The 26469-nt window shown below is 38.3% G+C and overlaps 8 protein-coding genes across 15 annotated transcripts; 5 read left to right on the plus strand and 3 right to left on the minus strand.

Moving 5' to 3' along the window:
• Positions 1-150: 150 nt before the first annotated feature.
• AT5G48310 (portal protein) lies at positions 151-5840 on the minus strand (the record flags this gene model as incomplete). 2 transcript variants are annotated; one of them, NM_001203560.2, is made up of 20 exons in its annotated part: positions 151-484; positions 567-833; positions 915-1121; positions 1221-1379; positions 1478-1615; positions 1702-1807; positions 1893-2060; positions 2182-2372; positions 2564-2788; positions 2944-3061; positions 3152-3315; positions 3399-3509; positions 3612-3717; positions 3895-4000; positions 4154-4324; positions 4409-4530; positions 4629-4763; positions 4847-4927; positions 5009-5220; positions 5284-5840. In NM_001203560.2, the coding sequence occupies 20 exons, from the start codon at positions 5731-5733 to the stop codon at positions 332-334; spliced, it is 3390 nt and encodes a 1129-aa protein (NP_001190489.1). In that variant the 3' UTR covers positions 151-331. The 2 variants fall into 2 exon arrangements, with proteins under 2 accessions (NP_001190489.1, NP_199642.1); NM_124206.2 differs by having other exon boundaries at positions 230-484; positions 4847-5220; positions 5284-5733.
• Positions 5841-7067: 1227 nt separating this feature from the next.
• Positions 7068-10143, minus strand: AT5G48320 (Cysteine/Histidine-rich C1 domain family protein). The gene has a single exon (NM_124207.4). It carries the CDS (start codon positions 10096-10098, stop codon positions 7165-7167), a length of 2934 nt encoding a protein of 977 aa, NP_199643.1. The 5' UTR covers positions 10099-10143; the 3' UTR covers positions 7068-7164.
• A 1151-nt stretch (positions 10144-11294) lies between these two features.
• On the plus strand, positions 11295-13228 carry RUG2 (Regulator of chromosome condensation (RCC1) family protein). 2 transcript variants are annotated; one of them, NM_001085266.2, is made up of 4 exons: positions 11295-11724; positions 11930-12146; positions 12227-12548; positions 12640-13228. In NM_001085266.2, exons 1-4 carry the CDS (start codon positions 11360-11362, stop codon positions 13098-13100), a joined length of 1365 nt encoding a protein of 454 aa, NP_001078735.1. In that variant the 5' UTR covers positions 11295-11359; the 3' UTR covers positions 13101-13228. The 2 variants fall into 2 exon arrangements, with proteins under 2 accessions (NP_001078735.1, NP_199644.2); NM_124208.2 differs by having other exon boundaries at positions 11307-11724; positions 11927-12146; positions 12640-13212.
• A 14-nt stretch (positions 13229-13242) lies between these two features.
• On the plus strand, positions 13243-14977 carry AT5G48335 (uncharacterized protein). Its single transcript, NM_203176.3, has 5 exons — positions 13243-13530; positions 13599-13630; positions 13980-14111; positions 14498-14548; positions 14685-14977. Exons 1-5 carry the CDS (start codon positions 13454-13456, stop codon positions 14735-14737), a joined length of 345 nt encoding a protein of 114 aa, NP_974905.1. The 5' UTR covers positions 13243-13453; the 3' UTR covers positions 14738-14977.
• Positions 14978-15679: 702 nt separating this feature from the next.
• Positions 15680-18446, plus strand: AT5G48340 (uncharacterized protein). Of its 4 annotated transcripts, NM_001344766.1 has the most exons (6): positions 15807-15985; positions 16085-16498; positions 16579-16716; positions 17068-17693; positions 17784-17897; positions 18001-18320. In NM_001344766.1, the coding sequence occupies exons 2-5, from the start codon at positions 16156-16158 to the stop codon at positions 17856-17858; spliced, it is 1182 nt and encodes a 393-aa protein (NP_001331911.1). In that variant the 5' UTR covers positions 15807-15985; positions 16085-16155; the 3' UTR covers positions 17859-17897; positions 18001-18320. The 4 variants fall into 4 exon arrangements, with proteins under 4 accessions (NP_199645.1, NP_001331911.1, NP_001190490.1 ...); NM_124209.7 differs by having other exon boundaries at positions 15680-15985; positions 16579-17693; positions 18001-18410; NM_001203561.1 differs by having other exon boundaries at positions 16579-17691.
• A 141-nt stretch (positions 18447-18587) lies between these two features.
• On the plus strand, positions 18588-19812 carry AT5G48350 (Polynucleotidyl transferase, ribonuclease H-like superfamily protein). The gene is made up of 2 exons (NM_124210.2): positions 18588-18848; positions 18935-19812. Exon 2 carries the CDS (start codon positions 18937-18939, stop codon positions 19534-19536), a length of 600 nt encoding a protein of 199 aa, NP_199646.1. The 5' UTR covers positions 18588-18848; positions 18935-18936; the 3' UTR covers positions 19537-19812.
• A 1094-nt stretch (positions 19813-20906) lies between these two features.
• Positions 20907-23863, plus strand: AT5G48360 (Actin-binding FH2 (formin homology 2) family protein). The gene is made up of 4 exons (NM_124211.3): positions 20907-22414; positions 22504-22670; positions 22756-22994; positions 23088-23863. Exons 1-4 carry the CDS (start codon positions 21087-21089, stop codon positions 23700-23702), a joined length of 2349 nt encoding a protein of 782 aa, NP_199647.2. The 5' UTR covers positions 20907-21086; the 3' UTR covers positions 23703-23863.
• Positions 23857-26079, minus strand: AT5G48370 (Thioesterase/thiol ester dehydrase-isomerase superfamily protein). Of its 3 annotated transcripts, none has more exons than NM_124212.4 (5): positions 25530-26079; positions 25160-25337; positions 24592-25064; positions 24376-24504; positions 23857-24219 (listed from the first exon to the last, which is right to left on the minus strand). In NM_124212.4, exons 1-5 carry the CDS (start codon positions 25881-25883, stop codon positions 24037-24039), a joined length of 1317 nt encoding a protein of 438 aa, NP_199648.1. In that variant the 5' UTR covers positions 25884-26079; the 3' UTR covers positions 23857-24036. The 3 variants fall into 3 exon arrangements, with proteins under 3 accessions (NP_199648.1, NP_001078736.1, NP_001332741.1); NM_001085267.1 differs by having other exon boundaries at positions 23894-24219; positions 24592-25061; positions 25530-26015; NM_001344768.1 differs by having other exon boundaries at positions 23894-24219; positions 24592-25061; positions 25160-25388; positions 25441-26015.
• Positions 26080-26469: the final 390 nt, after the last annotated feature.

Below are 26469 nucleotides of genomic sequence, written 5' to 3' on the forward strand. Positions count from 1 at the left end.
GGAACAATAGAAGTGCACATTAACACGTCATAGACAGGTGAATGATGCGAAGTTCTAGATTTCTCTAACAAAAGAAGTGCTAATTCATCCCGATGCACATTAATTTTCGATCCTGTGTCTAGGTCATTCTCTATATTGCTTTGTGCCACAAATAAATGAAATGAGTTATTAGGAAGCACGTTGTGGTGAATCTTAAAAGATACTAGGTCGGAACAATGGGACAAAAGTAGAAGCTTGGTATGATTATATGAACGACCATTTAAGACTTGTTGGGGAGTTTTATATATACGATATATCAAACAAATGAATGAAATAGAACAGAAATATTGAATTAGACATAGAAGTAAGAAGAGTGATTGGCGTTGTTGTCTCTGGAGAGAATGGAACGTGCCTCAATGACCGAACGAGGAGCTTCCATATCCTTCTCTTGTAGTGAGTTCCCTTGTAGCCTCTGCATTTCTGATGCGAACGTGTCCTCAATTATCTGCACAAGTGATCACAAACTCAGTTTCAACACCAAACACATTCTCTAATTATGGTTTAGTGTTTAAGGTTTTTAGTTTTACCCCAAGAGCATAGTAAGAGCCTTTGTACCCTACTTCGTTTTCCTTTCTTCCTTCAAGAAACTTCAATACCACTTGTGCCATTCTATCCCAGAAAAGGCGGCACGAAGCCACAAATATCTGACTTGTGAAGACATCATGCAGATTTGAGACTGAGTCTGTGATTTGTAAGCATAACGTCTTCATACGTTCACGGACTTCCACTTCTCTCTCATTGTCTTTTATCTCTTCTAAGATTCTCTTCAGCCTTGTGTTTTTGTTTGATTGCGTCTGAAACATCCACACATACAGAGAGATTGTCATAACATGGATTCAAATGCAGAAGCTACGAGGCGTTATATCAGTTCTTACATTGCTAACGAGTTTATCAACCGCGGCCTGCATGTAGTTTCTGTATTTTGTCCTGAGCAAGACTGTGATAACATTCATCTGCTCCCCAAAGATTAACTTCTTGTCTTCTACAACAGGAAGACACGACGCCCATTGTCTCAAGATATCCTCAACTCTGGGATGTAGAACATCAAGAACTCTCTTTATTGTGTTGATGAAAGTTCCCAGCTGCATTTAACAAGAGAGAATGAATGATGTTCCAACACAAATCCTTAAGTCAGAAAATGTAAAAACTTCTATTGTACACGATTGATGAGTGACTCTTACTTGAGTTGGAAGAGAGTAGAGAACCGATGATTGCCTTCTTGTCAGCTTCTGGACATGCATATTTAGCCTCTTTGGAATGCTATCTTTTAAAGGAATTAGAATGTCATTGTATTGCTTCTCCAGTGATTTAACAATGGCTCTCTCTACAATTGAAGCAGTCTTCCAAAAGTGTAGATGAAAAAGAGAGTGAAACCTAAGTTAGTCTCGATAATTATCCGGTAGGCGGCAAACTAATCACTTATAAATCTGTAGCTTACATTTTCCAAGATCAATGTGTATTGTGGCCATCGACTAATCACCACTTCATACTCTATAAGAGAATCTTTTATTCTCTCATATATGTCTTCAGCAAATGGGGATGTTGAGTGATTTGTTATTACACCAGACCATGGAACCTGCAAAAACAAGCCATCCGTGCTTAACAGTCACACGATAGGTTTTTTTATTTTAAGGATCAATGCAAAATTATCAGGATGGTTACCTTTTCTGCTCTGCATCGGTCAAGTAGTCTAAGTTCCATATCATGTATCCAAACCATTATGTAGTTGTGGAACAACCCCCTAGAGTCTACACCACCATGTACTGGGCTGTGTAATATAAAATGAAACGGTTAAAGAGAAAGAATGAGTTCCCACAAATATTGTGATTGATTCCGAAATGATAATGTCAAACCTGATTCCCCATGAATCGAGGTTTCTTTCAAAATCTGAAACTGCTATGAGAAGCTCATTGACATGAGGCAGTGGGCAGGATGGTGGAACTGCTGACAGAAATGCTCTGAGCCGGTGACACAGCTGAGTGCTGTATACGACAGCAGCTAGATTCGCTAGGTCGATTGAGCTTGAACGATAAACAAGGTAATGAGAACATAAGACCAAATCAATATCAAGACTCAGAGATAATCTCAAGATGAAAACCAGATGACAAATGTAAGTTCTTTGTTCGGATTGAATCATTTTACCTTGGGAGTACATGCTCATTGGTGATCTTTATATCAGCCTCTATCTCATTGCTTATGATTAGAAAAAGATTCTTCATTTTCAGGTAGGCTGTAGAAATTGTGACGGAGTCCAAAAGAAAACCTTCAGAGTTGCAGGAAACATACTCATCGGTATCAACCATGTGCTTCCGACACCTCTTCTTTGCTGCTGTCTGCAGTAGGTTTTCCATATGACAAGAAAATCGTGAACATCATAGCCTTGATATGTTACAAAATCAAGACAACTTAAAGGTATGAAATGTGTATACTATTTGAAAAGAACAGGTTTAAAGGTCTCTTAGTGGTAGACTTTCTTAATGATAGGAGAACATATGAAGGTTGTTGAAAACTTGAAATATTTTACCTGGAGGTAATTCTTCAAAGTTTCTTGTGCTTCTGGAGACAATATATCATGAAGGAGGGTAAAAACCTGAACAGCTGAAGAAAGTGCTGTTGTTGCCGATACTTGCACCGGACAAGATATGTCTGCCAATCCTGAAGGGAAGTTTTCATCTAAGGACTTGTAGTTCTCAAAAACAGTTGCCATGAGTTTTTCTATCTCTATTTCACAATCCATTAAGATACTTTTCTGCAAAAATAGAACAAGTCTTCAATAAATATTCCTAGGGAGCCATGAAGATAACAAAACCAGCAAATTTCAAACTAAATGCAATAATTCGAATCCAAGTTCATGATTTTGGTGAGATGTCAGATTCATCAATTTACAAACAAAATGGGAATTACCTCTTGTCTGGTTAAACTCTTCTCACTTCGAGCCATTAGGATGGGCACAAGTAACTCATGAACAAGTTGTAAGCAGGTTTTTGTTGGAGTTGCCACATTCATTACATGTGAGAGATATCTGAAAAGTTTGGTGCAGCATATTTGAGCTAAATTCCAGACGAATTACAATAGATACAAGGAAATCTAACTGAAATATCTTTATGAATACCTCAACTTGGTATATGAATCAGAAACTCCATAATAATCTGCGAATTCGCTTAACAGCCATTTCCAAGATCCATCCAGCCTTAAGTTTTGAGGATGGAATTTTTGGGCACGTGTAGCCGCTTCTAGTAGCAAATCATATGCTAGTGTCTCCACAACAGGTGCGTTCTAGAATATACAGAAATGCAAAACATAAGTTAACTCACTGAACAAAACAGATAATGGGAGATTGTGTTGGAGAAAGAACATACCTTTATGTGACAGTCTTCATCGGACGTGGTTGTGCTACCAATAAAGAGCTGGATCTTGCCAACACATTCTTGTTCACCATGGTATATAGGCCACCATCTGACATTATCATTCTAGACAAATATAGAGTTTTCTTCAGTATATCTAGTTAACATATTCTCAGAAGCAAAATGGAAGAGATTTAACTCGGGAAGGACAACTAAAGGCGTATTTACCGGATTTTCAGTTAATGATGTGATAGAAATCATTGCTTTTCCTTGAACTGATTTCTTCTTATCTTGAACTTCTATCATAAGAGCGTCGCCTTCGGACTCAGGAAAGCTGAAGGAGCAGTTGTGAGTAAAACTCTATGTACTCAGAAAACTATAAAACTAGATTGTGGTACTTTCCATGAAAGTTTCATTTATTTAAACACTATGGTTACATGTAATTCAAATTTTCTCAAACAACCACTAGCATACACATTTACTGATTTTCAATAGAAATAAAAGAACTTACAAGACATGGTAACTTCCAGTTCCTGACTGCAAACAAACAGAAGATCCTTGTTCAATTTGACCACCTTCTGCTGTGCTCTTCATTTGAAGGTAGCAAGAGAATTGTTCTGCAGGTAGAATAAGTCGTGTCATCTCATATCAATAAAGGGCTTATCTAACAAATGTTATCTTCCATTTAGTAAACTGTGTCAAACCAGTGGACAAATCACATATTAACCGCCTAAGAAAATTAAATTCATAACCAAATATCAAAAGCAAACCTTCTGAAACTGCTGAAAGGGTAGCCTGTTTAATAGAAGTCATCCCAGTTTTTACAAGTGATGAAACTTGTCTGCAATACTCTGCCCCCATTCCTATTTGCATATTCATTAAACTCCGCAGCGAATCTGTGCCTCTAAGTTTTCGCTGTGGTATCAATCGAAGTCTCTTTACTAAAACAATAAAAAATTGAAGAGGTATAAATATCTGATTCATGTCAGGCAGCTACAAAATCATCAGAAAAACTGATAGTTTACCTTCCACCCTTAACTTTCTGACAACGTTTTTAGACTTTAAGGATGGCTTTGGCTCCGCTTTCACATTGTTGTTTTTCTCAGACGATCGTACACCCCGAGGTTGTAAGAGAAACTTGTGCAAACTATAACAACACATAAACAAAAAGGACTAGTTCAATAACTCAACATAAGCCAAATAAGTAATATATCTCAGAAACCATAAAGAAACACATGCCCCTACCCAAATGCACCTCGAAGAATACGACACTCATCACGCAGAAACTCAGACGCCTCAGTAGAACCCTTTGACCATTCATACAAACATAGTCTTATACAAGCATCATATGCCAAAAGACTTTGCCAAGCATATTGACCACTGTCATTAGAAACATTTTGTAAGAAACCATAATAAAGTTCAACTCTTTCATTATAACCTCTGAAATAAAATAAGTACTGAACCTGATACTATGGCACTCTTCTAATTCATCTGAGCAAATTTCCGAGATTTTCGAATCTTCCACAGTTTTACTGTCCTTCACACTACACCAAACCATGATTAAACACATCAAAACTAGTCCGCAGAACGAAATTACAAAAAATCTCGTTAAATTCGGAAAATACCTTTCACCAAATTCTTCAACTCTATACAAATGTGAACTGCTTCTCATGCTTTCTTGCTTACTACTCTCTACTCCTGCTTCTCCACAAATCTCATCCTCAATCTTCTGAATGTCCTTTTCAATCTCTAAGCTGATGCTATCTTCTTGTCCACTTTCCATTATAGGTGGAGCACTTGGAGTTCGTATATCCTCTAAATCCCAATACACCGAACCCTAAAAAGAAGAAATTTAATTATAAATTAAGCTCAATATCTCAAAATGAGACAAAATCGTTACCTTAGAACTCAGAGTATGTGGTCGTCGTTCACTAGCTGGAGTTGAATTCTTCAATGCGAATCTCCGAAGCTCTAATTCACAATCTGTGACTCTTCGATTCATAAACGGAACTTCAATTCTCAGATTCTTATCTTTCAACATTCCTCTATTCAATTTCGAATTCGACTTGTCACCAAACACTTCTTCTTCATCGTAACGTCTCCCAATCACTTCTTCTTCCTCTTCATCTTCAACATCGTAATCAGAGAATAACAATTCGTTTCCTTCTCCGGTATCCGAAACCGATTCGATACTCATGTTATCGTTTGATTCATCATCGTTAAGAGTTGGAGTTACGAGGATTGGCGATGACAGGTTTGAGTTTCGTTTCAGTGGAGATTGTGAAAAGGTAGAAGGAGGAAGATTCTCGGAGAGTGGAGATCTGATGCGAGGTCGTTGAAGTTGAGCCATGGAGTTTTTTCTCAGCTTGGTTCGATAATGCTTGAGGAAGCTGAGAAAGAGAGAAAGGAGAGGAGCGGCTGTTTTGGAAAAAAATAATGGCAACGGCTAGTTTTGACACTGTTGCCACTTTTCGTATTATTGAAGGATACTTTTTTCCGCAATTAATTTATTAAATTTTGAAGACTTTTAAACACTGTTGTCACAATTAATTTATTTTTGTCGTTTATTATTCACAAGGACTTGAACTCTTGAGGAAATATTTTAGTCAGATTATTATTTTTGCCGTAAGAAAACAAAATTGTGACATATTTTTATTTAGCTATGGTATGTATATTATAGTATTGTACAAATTGTCTTGTTTTCTTACAAAGTTTAAACTTTTGGTTATCTAAAGAAATTCTATAAACATCTAAATTCAAAAATTGGAAATTATGATATAATTTATTTATTTTTGTCAAAAAAATTATGATATAATTATATTAAAAATAAGGTAACTTGTTACATTCTTTATTTCAAATCAAAAGTTAAAATCAGAAACAAATATATGATAAGAATCATGAGAAAAGAGAGATATGAGATAGTAATACGAGTATTTAGTAAATGATTAAATTGCGGTGAACAAAGATTTAATTCAATCAATTACTTTCGGCTATAATTAGCAAAAGGTGATTGTTGGTGTCGATCCTGATCGAACTCTATGATCAGATCCACCCAAAGATTGTCACATGGACCAAAATCAAATGAACGAGTCTTCGAGCGACATCAAACGAACTAGAGAGTTTGGAAGGCGGGGTAAAAGTAAGAAGAGCTCAGGTTTAATTGATAGGTCGAGCACTCGAAGGTCGAAGAAGGGTTCAGTTGAATTCAAATAAAGATGTTACGGTTTATACCTTATTATTTTGGATTGATTTAAAATTTTAGCTTTAGAGTTTAGATTTAGGTGTTGTAATACAGATTATTTTTGTTTAACTTACAAAATATAGAACACATCAAATGGATTTTTTTCTCTATACCATATACGTCTATGGTTTTACGTAGAATGAAACATTCATCCAAAATCACAATTTCATTTTCTCAGATAATTTTTGTAGGTTTTACAAATTTCTCAACTGATAGCACATGCTAAAATTTATGTGTGTTTTAGTGATTGCAAAATTTAATAAATTTGTATGAAGAGATTAAACTTTAAAAGAAAATGAAATGGGGTGGACCAGCTAATCGCGTTGCTCAATATCTCCAACTACAATCGGCTACAACTATTCATTATCCGGTACAATACACATTATAAGAAAATCAAAATTCCAATATTATTAAATTAAAGAGGTTTTACTGAATAATTTTTTCAAATGTAGACCATTTTAAGAATTCTTTCATATAAGTATATAACACCATAAAATTTCAATAATATCTTGTTGCTCGAGCGATGTCCGTCAAGCCAAGTTACATGGTCATCTTTTTAGAATCCTTAACGCGAATACAAGAAGTGGAACACGATATTAATCCTAAACATTGGAAAACTATGTTGTGTGGACAACGCTTCTTACAAAAGGAGCAAATAGGTCTGGACATATGGTGATTATTGGGTAAAACGCTTACCTTGCTACTGCAATAGAGCCAAAATGAACCAGACTTCATGTATAGGTCCACCCCAAGCATACATTCAATGTGAAGGGTGACACAACAATACTCATCACACATATAAAACCGCTCCTTTGGGTTTATTTTTTTCTCGCAAACTTCACACCAATACGTCATGGTACTTGTTTCCTCTCCATAAGAAAGAGTAAGCATATGCTTATCGTGCTTATACCTCACCTTTTGAGGTAAAGTAGCACACTTGAAACACAAAGCGAAGTCGCACTCAATGCAATTGAATGTTTCATTTGTGGAACAATGTCCTAACTCTTTGCAAACACAACATCTTCGTTCCTCTCCTGGTTTCGATGTTAAGAACAAAGGATCCATATGACTTGCATGGACCAATGGCTCGGAAATTGTGGCACACTGCACGTGTACCTTAAAACGACATTCTCTTTCACTGCACTCATAGAAGAAACCAGTTGTGCACCTCCAAGAACAAATTGAACATGATTTCGTAGCATCCATAACAAGGTCAGATCTTCCCACTAGAGTAAGCAGATGTGGATGTACTGGGTGATGTATTTTGCGAGACAGTTTTGCACATTCTTCATGAAGAATGAAATCACATTGCATACATGAGTAGAAGTTACCGAAATATATCGGAGTGATGCATGCTTGACACAACTTATTCTCGTTGTAATCTCTGTCAATGTTCTCATCAAGTTTCAAATGATGATGGTCATGACTGAAATGTCGTATGATTCCATCTCTTACTGTCACAAACGGCTCAATTTTTTTGATGTCTTCTTCGGGCTCTCCCTCGAGTTCTTTACCATCCCACACATTGCTCTGTGTGGCACATTTTGAATGTGCTGCATACCAACAACCGTCCTTGTTGCAAGAATAACCCCCATAATCATTATCGATCTTTCTACGACAAACACCACAACATCGAACTTCTTGGTCGAAAGAAGGAGTAAAATGGATACGATGGAAATGACGAGATATCCTTATGACACGTGGTAAGCTGATACACTTTTGGTGGACCACAAAGTCGCAAGGGGGACACATATAAAATGGACAGCTTGAATGTGTCAAGGCACAAACGTTGCAAGTTAAAGAAGTCTTTCTTGGAAATTGAGCAAGTGTATGCTCATGCCACTTCGGTTGGTCCAAAGACAATACTCTTGTTCTCTTTATGCAAGCAATATTCATAGCATAATCGCAAGCCGAGCAATAATAAAATACCTCTTCGAGATCTTTATCGCAACAATAACATTCCCTGGTTGTGTCCCCATTCAACAAGACAAGTTGGAGGGAATGTTTTGGATGAAGAGTATGTTTGATCACAACTGGAGCCTTTTCATATTCTCCATGGTTCTCGCCATTGCAAGTTTGGCAGCGAATATGACTAACGCCTTCTTCAGATATCCAGATTTTCTCCCAGTTAAAAGGGAGACACTTCCACTTGCCATTGCTGCTCCACGAGACTTCTTCGTCAATCACTTGAAATTTTCCTTTTTTCAATTTTACTTGTACTTGAGGGTAAAGGAAAATAAGCCTTTTCCACTCTGAATACATAGAGACGACGAGTGAGAATATTTGATAGATGAGTGATATGAGCTCCGGCTGTGGCTCGAGACTCAATGTTTCACCAACGAGGGAAATGAGGTAGGAATCGAGACTCACTCTTTTAAAATAGCGGAAAAAGAGGTCGGGATCTGCCTCCAGGTCGAACTCTATGTCCAGGTCTGAATCTAGCTCCGAAAGCTTTATGTACACATATGTGTCCGAGTTCGAATCCATCTCCAAATGCTCTATGTTCAAATCCATCTCCAAATGCTCTATGTTCGAATATGTGCCCGAGTTTGAATCCTGCTTCAATAACTTTGTCCCGGTATCTATTTCGGGATGGCAATTTCGATATAAGCCTCGTGGGACTCTTAGTAAACTTCCAGCAGAATGACGCAATTCCGGGTCTTGCTCCCGCTTTAAAACGCTGACAGATTTGACATGAGAGATTTCTCCAGAAATGAGAGATATGAGCTTCCTTAGCGGATCCGGCTGGGAACCCAAATCCATAGAGTTGAAGAGCGAGACTGCTTGAGTAGTGAGTGACATCATTTCCGTCTCCGGCTGCGCATCCAAATCAATTTTACTGACCATAGATATTATTTGAGGAATGAGAGATGTCTTAATGGATAAAGATATTGGTTGGGAGATTAGTTGAGTAATGAGAGATATGATTTTCAACCCAAGATTAATCTCCGGCTCCGGCTCCGGCTCCGGCTCCGGCTCTGGCTCCAAATCACGAACTAACTCTGGCTGTGGCTTCCAACAGACGACTTCGTCAATTATTTGACTGATGAGTGATATAAGCTCTGGCGGCTCCGGTGTTGGACTACATAATTCTCGAATGAGTAACACGAAAAACTCCAAGTCTGGCTGTGAATTCGTGTCCTGCTCCGAAATAAATTCCGTAGAGTTGACGAGAGAGAGCTTGTGTGAAAAGAGAGCTATGAGCTTCCTTAACGAATCTGGCTGGGAATCAAAATCCATAGAGTTGAAGACATAGATTGCTTGATTAGTGAGTGACATGAGCCTCGACCCCGGTTGCGAATCGAAATCCATTGAGCTGACCAGAGAGATTGTTTGAGTAATGAGTGGTATCATCTTAGAAATAGAATCCCAGTCCGGATCTAAATATGAATCCGGATTCAAACCCACGCTCAGACTATATATTTGAAAGATGAGTGATTTGAGCTCTGACTCGGGATTCGAGTTCGACTCCATAGAGATGCTGAGAGATTTTTTGAGCAACGAGAGATATGAGATGATTATTTGGCTTATGTTTCTAAATGCTAATTTTTATACAAACACATCAAAATATCACGAGACATTCTCAAACTTACGGGCTGTCCAACTACAAAGTCAATGATCAATTTGGAGATTAGATATTAATTATCCCAATACTAGTACTATAATATTATTACAAGAGTTTAGTATACGAGTTTATGCACTACACGTTCTCTTCATAAACAAAATTGTTGAAATAATCTTTCCAATATTTCAGTTATTTACCAAAAGCATTGAACGGTCGACTTTTAATTTAATGGCGCCATGGACTTTGTAGTTGGCGGATCTTCCCTCATTATATTATATAGATTTGAAAAAGTTTACAGCCGTACAATTTTAAAATGTATAGGTCATCTGAAGGCAGAGTCAATAATCAGTTTAGATATAAAAGATGGGCTATATGATCGACAGTCATACCAAGTATAACCCGTCATATGGTTACGTATCCCAACTAGGCAACTCAAATAATGTATTTTTACTTATTCTAAAAAAAATTGCTTGGTGAGATACCAACATAGTAGTAACCATCAATCTGATTACTATATTGATGAAGTTTTTATGGAGGGGAGATTGCTTGGGGAAGCTGAAAATGATAAATCAGAAGAAGAGAGAGGCGGCAATTTCAAATAAATAAAGGCAATGATTAGTTTTGACGTAGTACCAACCACTTTCGTATAATTGAAGAATATTTTAGTGACCCTTAATTTAGGAAATGGGTACAAAATAACCTTGAAACTAAAAATACTTAAGTAAATACTGAAAATCAAAAGCAAATTCTTCTACTAATAGAAGAAGATGTGTCCACGTAAGCCAAAACAAAAATACTCAAAACAATTTCATGTCATTTGTTCACATCAGTTTACAGTAAAATTCTATAAATTAATAATGTTGAAACCATAAAATTTTATTAATATATAAAAATATTAATTTATAGATAGTTGAGGCTAATTCTATTAGCTTGTATACTCATCGATATATTTGTAATCTTTTTTTTTAATTTAATAAAAGACGTTTAAAAGATTATTATTTTTGTCGGGTTTAGATAGTTTGGGTCGGGTTGGGTAATCGGGTAATTATAGTTCCCTTTTGTAATTGGTTCCGAAAAACCCCGAATTAAATATCGTGTCGGATCGGTTCGGTTACTCACTCAAGATGCCGGAATCATTTACACAATGAAAACTTTTCTTTCTCCGGCGATATGCTTCGATCATGGTCGATCGCGAAACTACAAATCAGTAAAGTTTATTCATCCGATTCTCGCTTTTGCACACACGTTCTCTTCAATGGAGTTGTCAGACGACAATTCACGAGCACTAGCGGCGAAAGAAGAACAGTGATGAGCTTCGGTGACGGAAACCTTGGCGCTCTTGGTCTTTCATCATCGTCGATTCCAGGCATGGGAATGGACGCTTACGAACCCACCGTAGTTTCTAATTTGCCTTCCGATATCTCTTCCATATCCGCCGGACATTACCATTCTCTTGCCGTTACATCTAGCGGTGAGATTTGGGCTTGGGGTCGCAACGACGAAGGCCAGCTCGGTCGAATCGTAATTGATTCTAGGTAAAATCTCTACCTGAGAACCCAATTTTGAATTGATTTCATCAGAGTAAAGTAGTGATTGAACTTGAATTTGATAGGTCAATTAGTGAGAATACTTTAAGAATCATTAACATGAATTTGCTAGTCATGATGTTATTTAGGATTTGGTGGGTCTCTTATGCTAGTAATGCTACTATACCTGATGTTTTCATGATGTGATTAGTAGAGATTCAAGGAGTGAACCTAAGAGAGTGGAAGGTCTAGAGAATGTGAATGTCCAGGCAGCGTTTGCGTCTGGAGTTGTTTCAGCTGCTATTGGAGATGATGGCTCTTTGTGGGTTTGGGGAAGATCTAAAAGAGGACAGCTTGGTCTTGGAAATGGTATCATTGAAGCTCGAGTTCCTTCGAGAGTTGAAAATTTAGCTGCAGAGCACGTTGTTAAGGTTTGGATAATCAAGTCTTTGTATAATCAGCTTTAAAATGATTTTAAGTTTTCATAGGAAGGGGGGTTTGATTTTGATAGGTATCATTAGGTTGGGGGCACGCACTTGCGCTTACTGTGGATGGTAAAGTTTTTGGATGGGGTTATGTAGCTGATGGAAGAGTAGGCAATGTTGGACTTCCACTTGAAGCATCTCTGCTAGATTCAATTACAGATGGGTCGATGAAAGGTCACCATGCTGCTGGTGATTTGAATCTTGAGGCAGCTGAAAAGAAGGTTGTGGAAGCAATGAGTAAAGAGAACGATATGCCAATTGCTTGGGAACCTTGTCTGGTGGAAGAAACGTGTAACGAGAAGGTAGCAGATATTGCGTGCGGTTCCGATCACTCCTTGATCCTTTGTCGTAAGTAAATGAGACCGTTTTACACTATGGGAGAGTATATATTAAACAAAAAGAGGATTAGTTTTGTCTGATAGGTTTTGGCTTATTTCAGATGATGGCACACTTTTGAGCGCTGGGAGCAACATCTATGGTCAGTTGGGTCGGTCTAAACAAGATCTAGGAATGAAACCTGTTGATATAACTGAATCTCCGATCTCTATAGCAGCTGGTCTTGGTCATTCACTAGCTATCTGCAACAGGGGTGAAAGAAATATTCTCTCATGGGGTTGGAACCGAAGCCGGCAGCTTGGTAGGGGAAAACCGGAAAACCTGCCAAGAGAAGTAGAAGGTTTCGATGGGGAAAGTCCAGCTTCAGTATCAGCAGGGCGTGTGCATTCCTTGTGTGTAACAGAGAAAGGAGAAGCTTGGGTTTGGGGTTGTGGGAAGAATGGTAGGCTCGGTTTAGGAAGCTCGAGCGATGAGCCTGAACCGATGTTGTTAGAGGATGTAGAGGGTTGTGTTCTTCAAGCAGTCGCTGGCTTTGATCACAGCCTGATCTTAGTGGCTGAATAGCCCCACCCAATATCTAGTAAACATTGATCTTGAAAATTTATTTCATGTATTTACGTGCGATCAGTTGCTTTTTAAGTGAACTGGTGAAATAAAATTAGAAAGATCAGCGAGTAACAAAAAGATAATCAGTAATACATCATGTTCTCTAGAAACTGATACCAATAATCCAACATGTTATTCGGTATCACAACATTTCAAATCCTAACAACCAAATTTCCGGTTCGGTCGGTTTTTTATTCGGTTTCCGCTTAACAAGTAAGGTGATAAGAAATGCACGCGCTGAAAGACTAGCGCGTGAAGAGCAGAGGCTATTCGACGACCTCGAGACGCAGAGAGATCTCCATTGGAAGGAGATGCAGAACCCGAACTCATCATCTTCACTGGTGGATTCAACCTCCGCCCCTAAACGATACACTCCACCTAACCAAAGGTTCATTCTCGTCTTCTCTTTCTCCTTTGCTTTCGATTGATTTCTGAGATTCCTTCTCTGCCTCACAGGAACCGTTCCTCGAACCGGAGGAGATCAAGAGGTTCGTTGTCTCTCTCTTCTTCGATTTTGTATAGCGAATTTATAGGAATAGAGCTTATCTCACTGTATAGAGAGACACTCTGTTTCACTTTGTTGCTTTGTGTGTAATTGGTGAACTTAAGAACCATTTTTATAGATAATAAGATTATTGCTAAACCTGTAATTTTTTGTAGTCACTGTATTGAGAAATGTGGAGGTTTCTGTAAAATTGCATTCTCTTGCATGTAGAAGATCCCTTTTTTAAGAATTTAGTTAGCAACTAATAGAAGCTTTAACCACTTTTGCTTGTAATGTGTGTAAGTGTGTGTTCTTGGTTAAAGGGTAAATTGAGCTGAATTTGAATGGAACAGGAAGCTTCCATAGTAATGAGGGAGAGAGCAGTCAGTCTGTTGCTGTTGGTTTCCAGAGGGAAAACTCTTCTCCAAAGATTATATCAGTAGAGGGTTGCTCTAGGAGTGAAGCTTTTCAGCTTCTCAGTGATCGTATGTATTCTTACTTCAGTCTTTAATCATCTTATGGCTTCTGTATCAATATCGATGTCTGCTAGTTTAACTCGACTAGATACAAGTTTAGTATTTATGTTGCTACGGTTAAAATAGTATGAATCAGGAGATTGATAAGAGTAATATCGAATACTCATGCTAAACATTATGAGATGTGGCAAGGGGTCGAGTTATTGAGTCTGGTTTAGGACCTTGGGAGATTGTGCTTTGATTCGGTTTGTGTTTTACGATTCAGTGAGAAATCAAAGCAAGTTTCAGTTTCTGATCCTAGCAGAGTTCTAGTGCCAATCTTTTATGCAAGTACTTGATTTGTATATGTGTGTTTTTTTGTCTCATTGTAAAGAAATTGACTATTTTGATTGTAGGTTGGACAGCTGCAATGCATCTATACAATGACCCTAGTGTTGATTTGTCTGGTGAGTTTAAGAAATTTGTTTAGTATAAAAGCTTAAATCTTTCCGATTGTTTGGTATAATTTGATAAAAAAATTGTTCCTGGATATATGATACACCTATGTCCCCACCTTGATCTTGTATTTATCTAATTTAACAGAAAGACCGATGATGTACTATGGTGGGGATGTGTGGGGTAAACTGCCTCACTAAGTGAAGTCGTTTCTTGAGCGGGACTTGACCATTACTGATATTGGCTTCAGCAAACAAAGCCATCAATGTTGCCAACGAGTTACAGAGCCGAATTCAGTCGTGGATTGGCTGGTTATAAGGTCTCCAAGTTCTTATCATTGTTATTCCTGATGTCAAAATCTAATGGTTATAACTCTATGCGACAATTGTGAAACGCTTTCAACCTTAATTTTTAAGATTTTCTCTATCTATTCATTATCCAAATCTTTTTTCTAACAAGAATTAAGTGGCTCTCACAAGTTACACGATGGCATGAACAAGCCTACGTAAGATCCTACAAGACTGAAAAGCTCTAAAGACTAAACTATCCTGATAAGAGAATTAAACAAACACAAAGATGCTTGAAGCCGGAGCGATTTGGGGTTTAACATGCACGATGATGTCTATGTTCTCCTGGTCAATGTACAAACAGTTTGTGCTATACCAAGACTATTTGGACAAGTGTTTTTACAAGATAATCCGTTTGGTCTCGAATTCTGTTCATGTCCAATTCACTGAATACACAGGAGCTAGACGGTCTCGAGAGAAGCCAAGCTTATGATGCGATACGCAACTACTTATCCTCAAAATCAATGGCGTTTATAAAGAGACTAGTGGCCAACCTCGTTAGTAATTTAGTTTGGACGACCACAAGGCAGTTGAAGATGTGTTCAAGATGTGAAGGTGAAGTGGTCGTCAAGTGTGCGGAAGAGCGAGAATCAATCTGACTCGAACAAGAGTAGGTACTTGACTCTGAGTTTCCACAATCGGCACAAGAGAGATGATCACAACTACTTATCTAGATCATGTTTCGAAAGAAGGGAAAGAGGTTGGATCATGCTTCGAAACTTTATTTTGCCAATTCCTTACTTATTTAGTAGATGACACAGCAACAAAAAGCCATCCGAAAGACAAGCACAAAGTACGAAACCTAGCCCAATTAGAGACCACGGACCGCCAAGAAGAATGGGGCAGATATATAATTGACAAAGAACAAAAAAACCAGAAAAACCGGAATAATTCAGAAAATACATGGAATTCTATTTAGACCGGATTAGTCTTCAAATGCAAATATTATCGATTTTGGGTCAGGGCTGTTTTCTTTCAAACTAAATAGGGCCGGTCAGCTCGAACCAATCGTGGTTAGCCTGTGGGGAAAATTGCGAACCAGAAGTAGCAGGTGAGGTCGGTCAGAAACAGATGGTTCTCGCTACCTCCACGAAGTAGCAGGTACTCTTCTTTCTCTTTTCAAACCCTAAATCATCTTGAAACCCTAAACTTTCGATTTGAATCTTTCGGTTTCTGATATCTTCAAATTTTCAATTGCAGGGGCTTACTTTTCCTGACGATGAAACCCAAATCCTATTGTTGTTAATATCAAATTGAATAATCAAACCAAGATGGTGAATTTGTTCTTATCTGAACCAAAGTGGAACGATGATGCCCAGAAAAGTAGTAACATCAATGTTATTTTGCCTCTGTTAAACAAATTAGGCTCTCAAATTCAATCATTGGTGACTCATGGAGCTCGATCAGAAGCTAGGCTTTGGCTTTGTAGTGCTCTTTCCACTATTTCTATATCTCCTAGCAAGCAACTTAATATCTTCATGAAGTTATTGAGATCAAAACCTAGAAAGATGCAGTTTTTATCTCAGGTTTTGACAATGATGTTTGAGAAGAGACCAAGGAAACTTGGATTTTTGTTAGCTAAAAGAAGTTATATACTTGAGAAGTTCTTTGAAGGTAAAAGAGTCTTTGGTTTCACATTGTGTATTTACATTATCTTAAGATTGTGCTTGATGTTGAGTTTTTGATATTTGTAGGGAATCAGAAGCGTATACTAGAGTGGTTTTCTGAGTTTGCTTATGATGGTGGGTCTGATCACAAGAGAGGTGCAAAAGCATTGGCGCAGTTTGCGTTTGCGAATCGGGATATTTGTTGGGAAGAGCTTGAGTGGCGAGGTAAACATGGGCAATCGCCTGCGGTTGTAGCTACAAAGCCTCATTATCTTCTTGATTTAGACGTTGAAAGAACTATTCAGAATTTTCTTGACAATGTCCCTGAGTTCTGGTCTTCCAATGAGTTTGCTGAGTCGCTTAAAGATGGACAGATTTTGTTTCTTGATACCAAATTCTTTATAGATCTCTTTATTCGTTTCATGTATGAAGAAGATATGTATGATGTGTGGGATGCTGTTGAGGAGTTTCTTAGGGAGGAGTCTTTCTCTTCGTTAACACAGCATCTCCTTATCACTCTTGAAGAACGTGACTTGTGTCGATTTCTTGAATTGCTTGGTAACTATTTTGAGCCAGGTATTGAATCTTGGGATAGTGGTGACTCGTCTCGCTGGCTTGGGGTTCTTCTTTCAAGATATGTTGACACAGAATCTATCGACGAGCTGCTGCTGCTGAGTTCTATTATCAATCAAGGTCGTCAGTTGCTGCGGCTTGTACGTGATGAAAACGGGAATGATGAGGGAGAACTGTTGAAAGAAACCATGGCAGAGATATGCAGAGGTTTGGAAAACGAAAGTAGCTTTTCTGTAATTCTGAGAGAGCTCTCGAAGATGAAACACATACAGGTGATAAAATTACTCGGGCTACTTTCTTGGACTATTCACTTCAGACTATCAGAGGAATGTCAGACGCCAGATTCTTGGGAGCTTCTATTTAGAGAAAATGGGATTGAGTTCCGCAGGTCTAGTGACCATTCGTTGCTAAGCTATAATGGATTCTCTGAAGAAAGTGAATCTGACTCAGATAGTAGAAGCCGTGTGTCTAAGAAGAGGCACAAGAGGGAGAAGAAGAAAAGAAAGAAGAAAAAGAAGAGGGCTTTTGATGATGATGATGATCGTGGTGATGATGAGCTTTTAGATCTGCATTCAATAAGTCGAAGTTGGTTGCTATCTACTGATGGGTTTTCTGCAACATGGACCAGTGTGAGTTGCCTATTCTTCTTTATTTGTGTTTCGTATAATAGATGTGTTTCTTATTTGTGTTGTTTTATCATCTGAGATGGGTTTTTTCAGGTGGATTTACCGGAATACATCGCAAAGTATTGTTTGTCGACATGGATGAAGGGGTTATTAGCTAGACAAAAATGATTCACAGACAAGTCGGAATTCAGATGACAAAATAGTAAGGTATTGGTGACAACCTCAACTTGAACGTTTTCTTGTACTAAACAAAAGAGATTTCAAAGATGATCAAATCAACCTAATGGTTTCTACTTGCTCTTCTTTACAGATCCTACCAATATGTACAAAGTGCGAAACTCGAAAATATTCACCATATATAGGTATAACATATGTTCATGAAGGTGTTGAAGCAATGAAAGAGAAGAGGAATGAAACTGAATCAGTCATTATCACTCTATGTAAAAAGTGTAACGTTTTTGGCTGGATTAGTTTCCAATTTGTGACCAATAAAACCCAAATTTCGAAGATAAGAGTTTGGGCTCAGAACCCTTTATTGCTTCTGATGCTCAGAACTAATGTACAGTAATCTTTTGCATTGTGTAGCTTTTGATAGTGAAAAATATTTTTGAATAAAAAGCTTATCTACTGTACCATTCTAGCAGCAGCGGTTGGCAAGGAATCGCAAACCAAGGGTTGTTCCTTACTGTTAAGACACTCTCATATATGGAAAGCAATGTTAAATACTGCCCTTGTCCGTTGCAACAGCTGGCTATCTGTTTCGGCTTTTGTCTGTCTTTATAACATTCTAAACATTTCATTGTACTCATAGTTCAGCCTTTAAACAGATTACTTTCTTTCAGATTTGTTTCAATTTGGGACCCATCTCTCTTTTAGTTTTGTCAAAACATGGTTCTGTGTGGCCATGGTTTTCAAAGTTCTTAGTTTTCCATGAGCTCACATCGCAGACCTTGATTTAAAGAAAATGCTTGATAATCACACAGTAGCTGTAGCGTGCTTAAAGCCTCGTGAAACCAAAAGGTCGACATGCATTTAAGTTTCGTCTCTTCGTTTTCCTCTAGAAAGGTTGATGGTAACAAATATTAATGCCTCGTTAATCTAAAAGTTGGAGACAGCTATCATCATCATACTTTCGACTCTTTGTAGTCCTCTCTAAAGGTTGTGACTTTTGCAATTCCCTTTCATGTCTATATAAAGACACGTATGTTCAGAATGTTATCTAACACTTACCCTCTTTATTTCAGAGATGTCTTCTTCCATTGTTAAAATCGGAATAGATAGCATCAAAACAACGGTAACTGAAAAAGAGCGAGATATCAACCGTCTTGTGAAGACATTCTTGTCCAACAAAAACAACAGGAAGAAGATCATTGGTCTTGATACCGAACGGGTGCAAAAGGGAAGAAAGCTAAATAAGACCGTCTTGTTGCAGCTCTGCGATGGTGACAATTGTCTAATAGTACAACTTCCCGATGAAGATGAAGATGAAGGTGAAGGTGAAGATGATAATCTGCCACTCCCCCTCTTCAATTTTCTCAATCTACCCGAGTTCACATTTGTGGGCATTGGCATAAACAAGACTATGATGAGGCTTGAGAGTGAGTTTGGTTTGACCTGCAAGAATGTTGTTGAGATTGGACCCGCCACATGGAATCTGACCAATATGACGACCGATGTGAAATTTAGGATCAGTGCTATTGTTTCGACTGAGAGACCATCAAATGCCGTACTTGAGGACTGGGAGAAATTTGTTCTCAATAAGAACCAGATCAAGCTTGCAGCCTCCAATGCATACTTTGCTTTTGGCATTGGGAACATTTTGTTGGATGTTCAGATTTTAAGTTAATGAATCTAGATTTCTGTTTGTCTTTCTTTGTTTTTCTTTCTTATGTTCTTCAGTATCTTGTTGTAGTTTGCATTTCAACCGTTTTAAAGACCACAAAATGTGGTATTTGGTTCTTCATTTTTTTGTTCTTGTTCTCTCTGTTAGACCACAAAGTGTAATATTGGGAAAGTTTTGAGGTTAATTAGACTGCCACAATAAGCGTTCAACTAGCTAGAGTCTGAATGATTGTAGCCACCCTAAACTCTGAGGTCAAGGTAAAGGTATAATATTATTACTACACCACGTGAGCTATTGAACTGGGCCTGATAATTAAAAGTTGATTAGGGCCTATTAGACCACATAACGAAATCTTGAGCCGCTGCTGCTAGGGGGCTGAAGGATGATTAATTAAGTGTTCAACTTGAAGCAATGAAATAGCTTCTGAGAGAAGAGAGAGTTATGAAACTGAAATGATCATCATTTTTTTTCTTGGGACAAATCAGTCATCATCTCTTAATCTTATCTATGTAAAGTGTAACTTTTTTTTGCGGGATTAGTTTCCAATTTGTGATTAATAAAACCCAAATTTTAACTAATGTATAAGAGTTTGGGCTTAGAACCCAAAATAAGTGGGCCTCTATGCATTGTCTACCTTTAGATAGTGAAACTATTTTAGAATAAAATGACAAAGTAGAACTGTACAGTTTTTTGATGTTTTCCATGAAAAAGAAATAAGTTCCATGTATTGGAGAGAAGAGAGTCAGAAAAAAAGAGTCAAAAAGATTCTTTTGAAAGACGGGTAAACTTCGGAGTTCCAAGTAATTATTGCATTTTCATATACGCTCTGTTCCTGGATTCACTAAATCTTATTTGAATACAAATGCATATGTAGCAAATTTAATATTGTAACTATATGTAAAATGTTATTTTACAAAAAAACCTCCAAAGTATTTAGTTTTTGCAAACTTACCCTCCTAATCCTTAAAGTACATGACAATTGACAACTACCCAACCAAAGAAAAAGCTGCAATACAAATACAAGCCTCGGTTATATCGATCATCCAAACATGTGTTTTCTTTTTATTCAAAAACGAAAAGCAAGGAGCATTGTTTGATTGCATGAAAACGAAATTAATAACTCAGATGGTAAGGAAGCTCGTTGTTGACCCTATAGAATACATAGAATGCTTCAAAAAAAAAAAAATTGTAACAAGTGTCGTTCTCTATAGAGAAACAACACAACATAAAATTCTTAAAACGACATTGAGAAAAGGTGTGTATTACTGTTTTTTCCGTTGGTGGTTAGTTAATTGTCATTCATTTTTGGAATATAAACGGTAAACTTTTGCAAAAAGGAATATTACAAGGATTTGTATTGCAAAAACAAAAACACATCAATAGTTACTTCGATAAAAGTAAAAATGGTTGCAGAGTATTATTATTACTCAATAGGCCCTAGCTCAGTCACACAGGTACATCCATAATAGTGCCCCATTAACTTCTTTCACTCTCTTATTGTGTGTTGAACAGTGACAAAGAAAGAGAGAGAGAGCTTTGCTTTGCAGAAAAAAATGCAGAACTTTTGGTTCGCCATCTTCTTCTTCCTGCTAACATGCGCACCACCGTCTCCTTTATCCTACGCATCCACCGTAACTCTCAGCCGTCGTCTCCTCTATGACTATGAATCACCTCTTCCTCTTCCTCTATCCCCCATTAGCCCTCCTTTCTTCCCTCTTGAATCCTCCCCTCCTTCTCCACCTCCTCCTCTTCCGCCTACTCCTCCGACAACTTTCGCCGTCTTTCCAACTTTTCCGGCTAATATCTCCGCCTTAGTCCTCCCTCGCTCCTCTAAACCACACCACACTTCACCTACACTTCTCCTCCCAGCTCTCTCCGCCGTTCTTGTCATTGCTACAGTCATAGGCTTAGCCTTGTTTCTCTACGGCCGCCACCGAGGGCAAACTCGTCATTTAAAGAACTCTCATTGTTCTAGTAGCAACACAAGCAGCTATGGTGATGAACAGAGTCATATCACCACTAACTTCAACATGGCTGCTACTACTTCTCCTTCAGAAGTTTTTTACCTCAATACAGAGGAATCTGACCATATTAGAACCGGAGGTACTTTTTTCTTGAAGCAAGACTCGCCGGAGATACGACCATTACCACCATTACCTCCTCGTAGCTTCCACCATAACAACTATGAAACAGAGGTAAACGAAGAAGACGAAGAAGAAGAAGAAGATGTGTTCTTCTCACCAATGGCTTCTCTCCCTGGCTCAGCGAACTCAAGCCCTTCTCATTCATGCTCTTCCTCCTGCTCCGGTTGGGTTTCTCCAGCTAGGTCATTCTCTATCACCATGTCTCCACCAAACCCTAGATACTCAGACGCCACTAACCTCCAGTCTCCGTCACCGGAGAGACTAAGAGTAAGGAAGAACTATAACGGAAATGGGTCGTCTTCTCTAAGAATGTTTAGCTTCTGGAATCAAAATATGGGATTTGGGTTTCCTCGTATCTCCTCTGCTTCTACTTCACCAGACAGAGGATTCATAAGAACACCACTTTCGTCTCTCTACTCTTCAGTTTCCACTTCTCCTGATGGGTTATTCCGGAAGTTTCTCGATAGTTCGCCGCCGATTTGGAATGACTTTAGTCGGAATGTGAAGTCTGTTTTGCTCTCTCACACTGCGTCATCAAGAAGAGATTTTGTTATCAACATTGGTGAATCTTCTTCTCAACAGAGCAAAGTTCCTGCTCTTCCTCCTCCGACCAGACCACCTCCTCTTGTTCCACCGTCTCAACCTTTTGTGGTTCAAAATGATGTAAAAAAGCAATCTTTTTCAGACCAACCTCCCAAACAGCTGCATTGGGAACGTCTTAGATCGAGCTCTTCTAAGTAAGTGAAGTGAAAGTTTTCTTCTTTCTCTTTGTTTCTACTTTTGTTGATAAGAGTTTAACGAAGTCTATCTTTTCTGACTGTGCTAGATTGAGCAAAGAGATGGTAGAGACTATGTTCATTGCAAACTCGTCAAATCCAAGAGATCTTCCGATTCAAAATCAAGTTTTAGATCCAAGAAAGGCACAGAATATTGCTACTCTGCTTCAACTACTTAACTTAAGCACTAAGGATGTTTGTCAAGCTCTTCTTGATGGTAAAATAATCTTTAATGTATTGCCATTTGTTTTGTTTTGTTTTTGTAATGTTATTGATTTGTGTTCTTTGAGTTATTGATTTAGGTGACTGTGATGTACTTGGAGCTGAACTTCTTGAGTGTTTATCAAGATTAGCACCTAGTAAAGAAGAAGAGAGGAAGTTGAAGAGCTTTAGTGATGGTTCAGAGATTGGTCCAGCTGAGAGGTTTCTTAAGGAATTGCTTCATGTGCCTTTTGTGTTTAAACGTGTTGATGCATTGCTTTTTGTGGCTAATTTCCATTCGGAGATCAAACGTCTCAGAAAATCATTCAGTGTTGTTCAGGTAATGCTGATGATTGCGGATTTACATATTTGTGTCTAATGATGTAATCTTATGTTATGTCTCATTACTCATTAAACTTATCTGCTTTTGCAGGTTGCTTGTGAAGAACTAAGAAATAGTAGAATGTTTTCGATACTTCTTGAAGCTATACTGAAGACAGGAAACATGATGAGTGTTAGAACAAACCGCTGTGGGGATGCGGATGCCTTCAAACTCGACACGCTCCTCAAGCTCGTTGATGTCAAGGGATTAGATGGAAGAAGCAGTCTCTTGCATTTTGTTGTTCAGGAAATGATGAAATCAGAAGGCAGTGTGAGAGCTTTAGAAGGCATCAGAAACCTGAATACAGAACTGAGCAATGTCAAGAAATCGGCAGACATTGAGTATGGTGTACTAAGAAGCAATGTGTCAAGGATTTGCCAAGGACTCAAGAACATTGAAGCGCTTTTGCTACTTAGCGAGGAGAGTGGTTCATATGGAGATCAATGGCTGAAGTTCAAGGAGAGGATGACCCGGTTCTTGAAAACCGCTGCAGAGGAGATTGTGAAGATTAAAATACGAGAAAGTTCAACGCTCTCTGCATTGGAAGAGGTCACAGAGCAGTTCCATGGAGATGCTTCCAAGGAAGGTCACACAATGAGAATCTTCATGATTGTGAGAGACTTCCTGTCTGTTCTAGACCAAGTGTGTAAGGAAATGGGAGACTGATTCCCATTGTAAGATTTTTAATGTAATGATTAGGAACGCATCTCTAGTTTCATTGTATTGTAACCAGTATGACTAACGCCATTTCTGGATAATTCTGTATGAGTTTTTGGAAGACAATTCATTAGGTTTTGATGCTATGATTCTAATTTTGATGCTTTAACATGTTACCCTTACGACAAGCACAAATCAATGAGTTGCACAAGTAAGCCATATCTTTGGTCATATTAGCGAATCGTTTAGATACAGTAGAAATGCATCTACATTTCTAGTTAATTTGTGGTCAGAGGATAAACCTGATAAGCCAGGTCTTTTAAACATAGAAACACCATAACCATTACTGAAGAATTGTGCCTACACATTGTTGTTTGCTTGACTTCAAAGCTTCTGCATCCATGCGCTCGAGGATATGACGAGCTTCTTCCTCTGTGGCAGGAACTACATTTCGAAGTTTAAACCCATTGTTTCTGGCCTTTGCCTCTGGCCTTACAGTGAACTTGAAGTAGAATGTATTTGAAACCTACATCATATGTAACAGAAAAGAGACCTCAAAATTAACATAATGAGCTTCAAATCTGATAAGGTTCAAGAAATTTTGGCATGAAGATAGAATCAGTGAGCAAGTTCAATTTTAACAACCGTTTAAGAAAGCTCCATCATCAAGTTAGAATTTTACCTCACTGGAGCGAATCTCTGGACTTGTAACATGAGCAACAACTTCGATATTGATGAGCGGACAATCCTGTTTATCCAGTTGAGTGTAAAGAACACAGGATTTGAAACGTAAGAAATCCCCGACGTCCACCTGTCATTTAAGTCCATTAAGCGTAAGTTTACACAGAAGACGAACGTGAACAAGAAGATAATGGTAAGAAGTGATTTGGTTACAAACCGGTCTTAGGAAATCGACGTGATCAACTTCTAAGAAGTAAGGCACTAGACCCGCAAACGTATAAGCAGTAGAGAAAGCCAACTCAAATGCTCTATGCATTAAAAACCCTCCAAAGATCCTACCATGGATGTTCCTCTGCTGCGGTTGGCATATCAGCGAATTCTCAAGACGAGTGTCTTTAAGAAGAATGCTGTTTCTGTCAGCAAGAGCTGGCATGTCAGAGAAAATCCTTCCTTCAGCCAACCAAGCCTCAAGCTTCTTACACTCCCCGTGATCAAATTCCCTTCTGTCACCTCCTCTCTTCTTCTTCCTTAAGTTATTCCTAGCTTCAGCTTCCTCAAAGAGAAGTTTCTCAACCTCGGTTTCAGGAGAAAGACGGTTGATAGGAGCAGCTTTACCAGTCTTAGAATCACGCGCCACAAAAATGAAATTTGCAGTTAAAGCAACAGAATCTGAAGAAGCCTTGACATCTTCTGAAAACAACAACAACAACAAAACAGAAGTCTTTTAATTTCTAGTTTCAAGATACATGCTTGTAAGTTGAATTAGTAGACGACTATACACATACTCAATTCGGATTGCATAACTTCGAGTTGAATCTCGATAGATGAACGACCAACCCAAATGACAGAAGCAACAATCTTGAGATCAATGTCGACACAAATCGGCTTCTTTAAGACAATCTTATGAACAGAAGCTGTAACAAGCAAGAGTGGCCTCGTTGTACTATCATCATCAGAACAATGCTGTATCACAATGTACAGACACATTCAAATACACAATAAGATCACTAAAACCTATACTAGAAACATAGTCAGAAAATCAAATACACAATAAGATCACTAAAACCTATAATACAACCATAGTCAGAGGACAGAGATTCACAGTATCCTAAAAAAGGATCAAACTTTATCACTCAATTTGGCAAATGAAGATACCTTGACGGAGATAGTGCCGGCTAAAGCATCGAGATCTTCGAGCAAGATCCCGATACGGACCTCGTTCCAAGGATCTCTGTATTGCTCTCTGAGAATGAAATCAGTGGAGAAAGGGTAGAAAATGGTGGTACGGCTATGAGAAGGAGTTCTGGTGAGAAGCTGGCTCTGTGGTGGAGCGTCTTTAGGAGGATCGAGAAGAGATTCGAAGATTTTGGATCTGGCTTCCCAAAGAGCGGTGGTGACAGGTGAATGGTACATACCTGGCCATAAGCTTAAGGGTTTTCGGGTTGGGTCAGAGGTGGAGGATGGTGAAGCGAAGGTGGAGACGACGGAGATGGGTCTTGGGGAATTCATGGTTGGGTGAAGAAAGTGAGAAGCTTTGTTTCTGGGTTTTTGAAAATGGGGGAAGGTGAAAGAGAAGATGGTGAATCATTCAAAGGAAGGACATTGTTTGATTTTTAGTTCCTTTGACTTTGGAGTTTTTTTAGATTGTTTCTTTTTTTGACATTTGCTTTAGTGTTTTTTTTTTTACAAGGTTAGCTTAAAGAGCACTCTGTCTGATTCTCATCAAACATTCTTTATTTTCTTTGTCTTTTTTTCTAATTTTACAATCAACAATTTCAATAAAATTTGAGAACGTATGCATGTTGATTAAGCTTGTTAAAATTATGTTATTGTGTGTTTCTTCTACACTTACAAATGGTATTGGAGCCTTACCTAGCACAAGAAGATATTCAATCTTAGGGAAAGAGACTGTAAAGAACATGGAGATACGATGGTTCATAATTCATTGGTGTTGGTCGACCAACATTCTTGGATGCCCTAAGCTACGACATTGGATAATCAAGATATGATGCCTAAGATCATAGGGATTCATCAGAACGTTTAGACATCGGTTGTTTGAATCTGAATGTGAGTCTCCAAACTAATTTATTGGAGA

This window comes from Arabidopsis thaliana, chromosome 5 (assembly GCF_000001735.4).
Source record: "Arabidopsis thaliana chromosome 5, partial sequence".
Taxonomy (NCBI): Eukaryota; Viridiplantae; Streptophyta; class Magnoliopsida; order Brassicales; family Brassicaceae; genus Arabidopsis; species Arabidopsis thaliana.

Coding starts and splice junctions, on each gene's coding strand:
- AT5G48320 (NM_124207.4), bottom strand. CDS start 10,098: ATGGAGTCGAACTCGAATCCCGAGTCAGAGCTCAAATCACTCATCTTT.
- RUG2 (NM_124208.2), top strand. CDS start 11,360: ATGCTTCGATCATGGTCGATCGCGAAACTACAAATCAGTAAAGTTTAT. Junction 12,147..12,226: donor CTGCAGAGCACGTTGTTAAG/GTTTGGATAATC, acceptor TGATTTTGATAG/GTATCATTAGGTTGGGGGCA. Junction 12,549..12,639: donor TCACTCCTTGATCCTTTGTC/GTAAGTAAATGA, acceptor GGCTTATTTCAG/ATGATGGCACACTTTTGAGC.
- AT5G48335 (NM_203176.3), top strand. CDS start 13,454: ATGCAGAACCCGAACTCATCATCTTCACTGGTGGATTCAACCTCCGCC. Junction 13,631..13,979: donor GAACCGGAGGAGATCAAGAG/GTTCGTTGTCTC, acceptor TGAATGGAACAG/GAAGCTTCCATAGTAATGAG. Junction 14,112..14,497: donor TTTTCAGCTTCTCAGTGATC/GTATGTATTCTT, acceptor TTTTGATTGTAG/GTTGGACAGCTGCAATGCAT.
- AT5G48340 (NM_124209.7), top strand. CDS start 16,156: ATGGTGAATTTGTTCTTATCTGAACCAAAGTGGAACGATGATGCCCAG. Junction 16,499..16,578: donor ACTTGAGAAGTTCTTTGAAG/GTAAAAGAGTCT, acceptor TGATATTTGTAG/GGAATCAGAAGCGTATACTA. Junction 17,694..17,783: donor TTTCTGCAACATGGACCAGT/GTGAGTTGCCTA, acceptor GGGTTTTTTCAG/GTGGATTTACCGGAATACAT.
- AT5G48350 (NM_124210.2), top strand. CDS start 18,937: ATGTCTTCTTCCATTGTTAAAATCGGAATAGATAGCATCAAAACAACG.
- AT5G48360 (NM_124211.3), top strand. CDS start 21,087: ATGCAGAACTTTTGGTTCGCCATCTTCTTCTTCCTGCTAACATGCGCA. Junction 22,415..22,503: donor CTTAGATCGAGCTCTTCTAA/GTAAGTGAAGTG, acceptor TGACTGTGCTAG/ATTGAGCAAAGAGATGGTAG. Junction 22,671..22,755: donor TTGTCAAGCTCTTCTTGATG/GTAAAATAATCT, acceptor TTATTGATTTAG/GTGACTGTGATGTACTTGGA.
- AT5G48370 (NM_124212.4), bottom strand. CDS start 25,883: ATGAATTCCCCAAGACCCATCTCCGTCGTCTCCACCTTCGCTTCACCA. Junction 25,338..25,529: donor CCGGCACTATCTCCGTCAAG/GTATCTTCATTT, acceptor ATTGTGATACAG/CATTGTTCTGATGATGATAG. Junction 24,505..24,591: donor ACGTCGATTTCCTAAGACCG/GTTTGTAACCAA, acceptor CTTAAATGACAG/GTGGACGTCGGGGATTTCTT.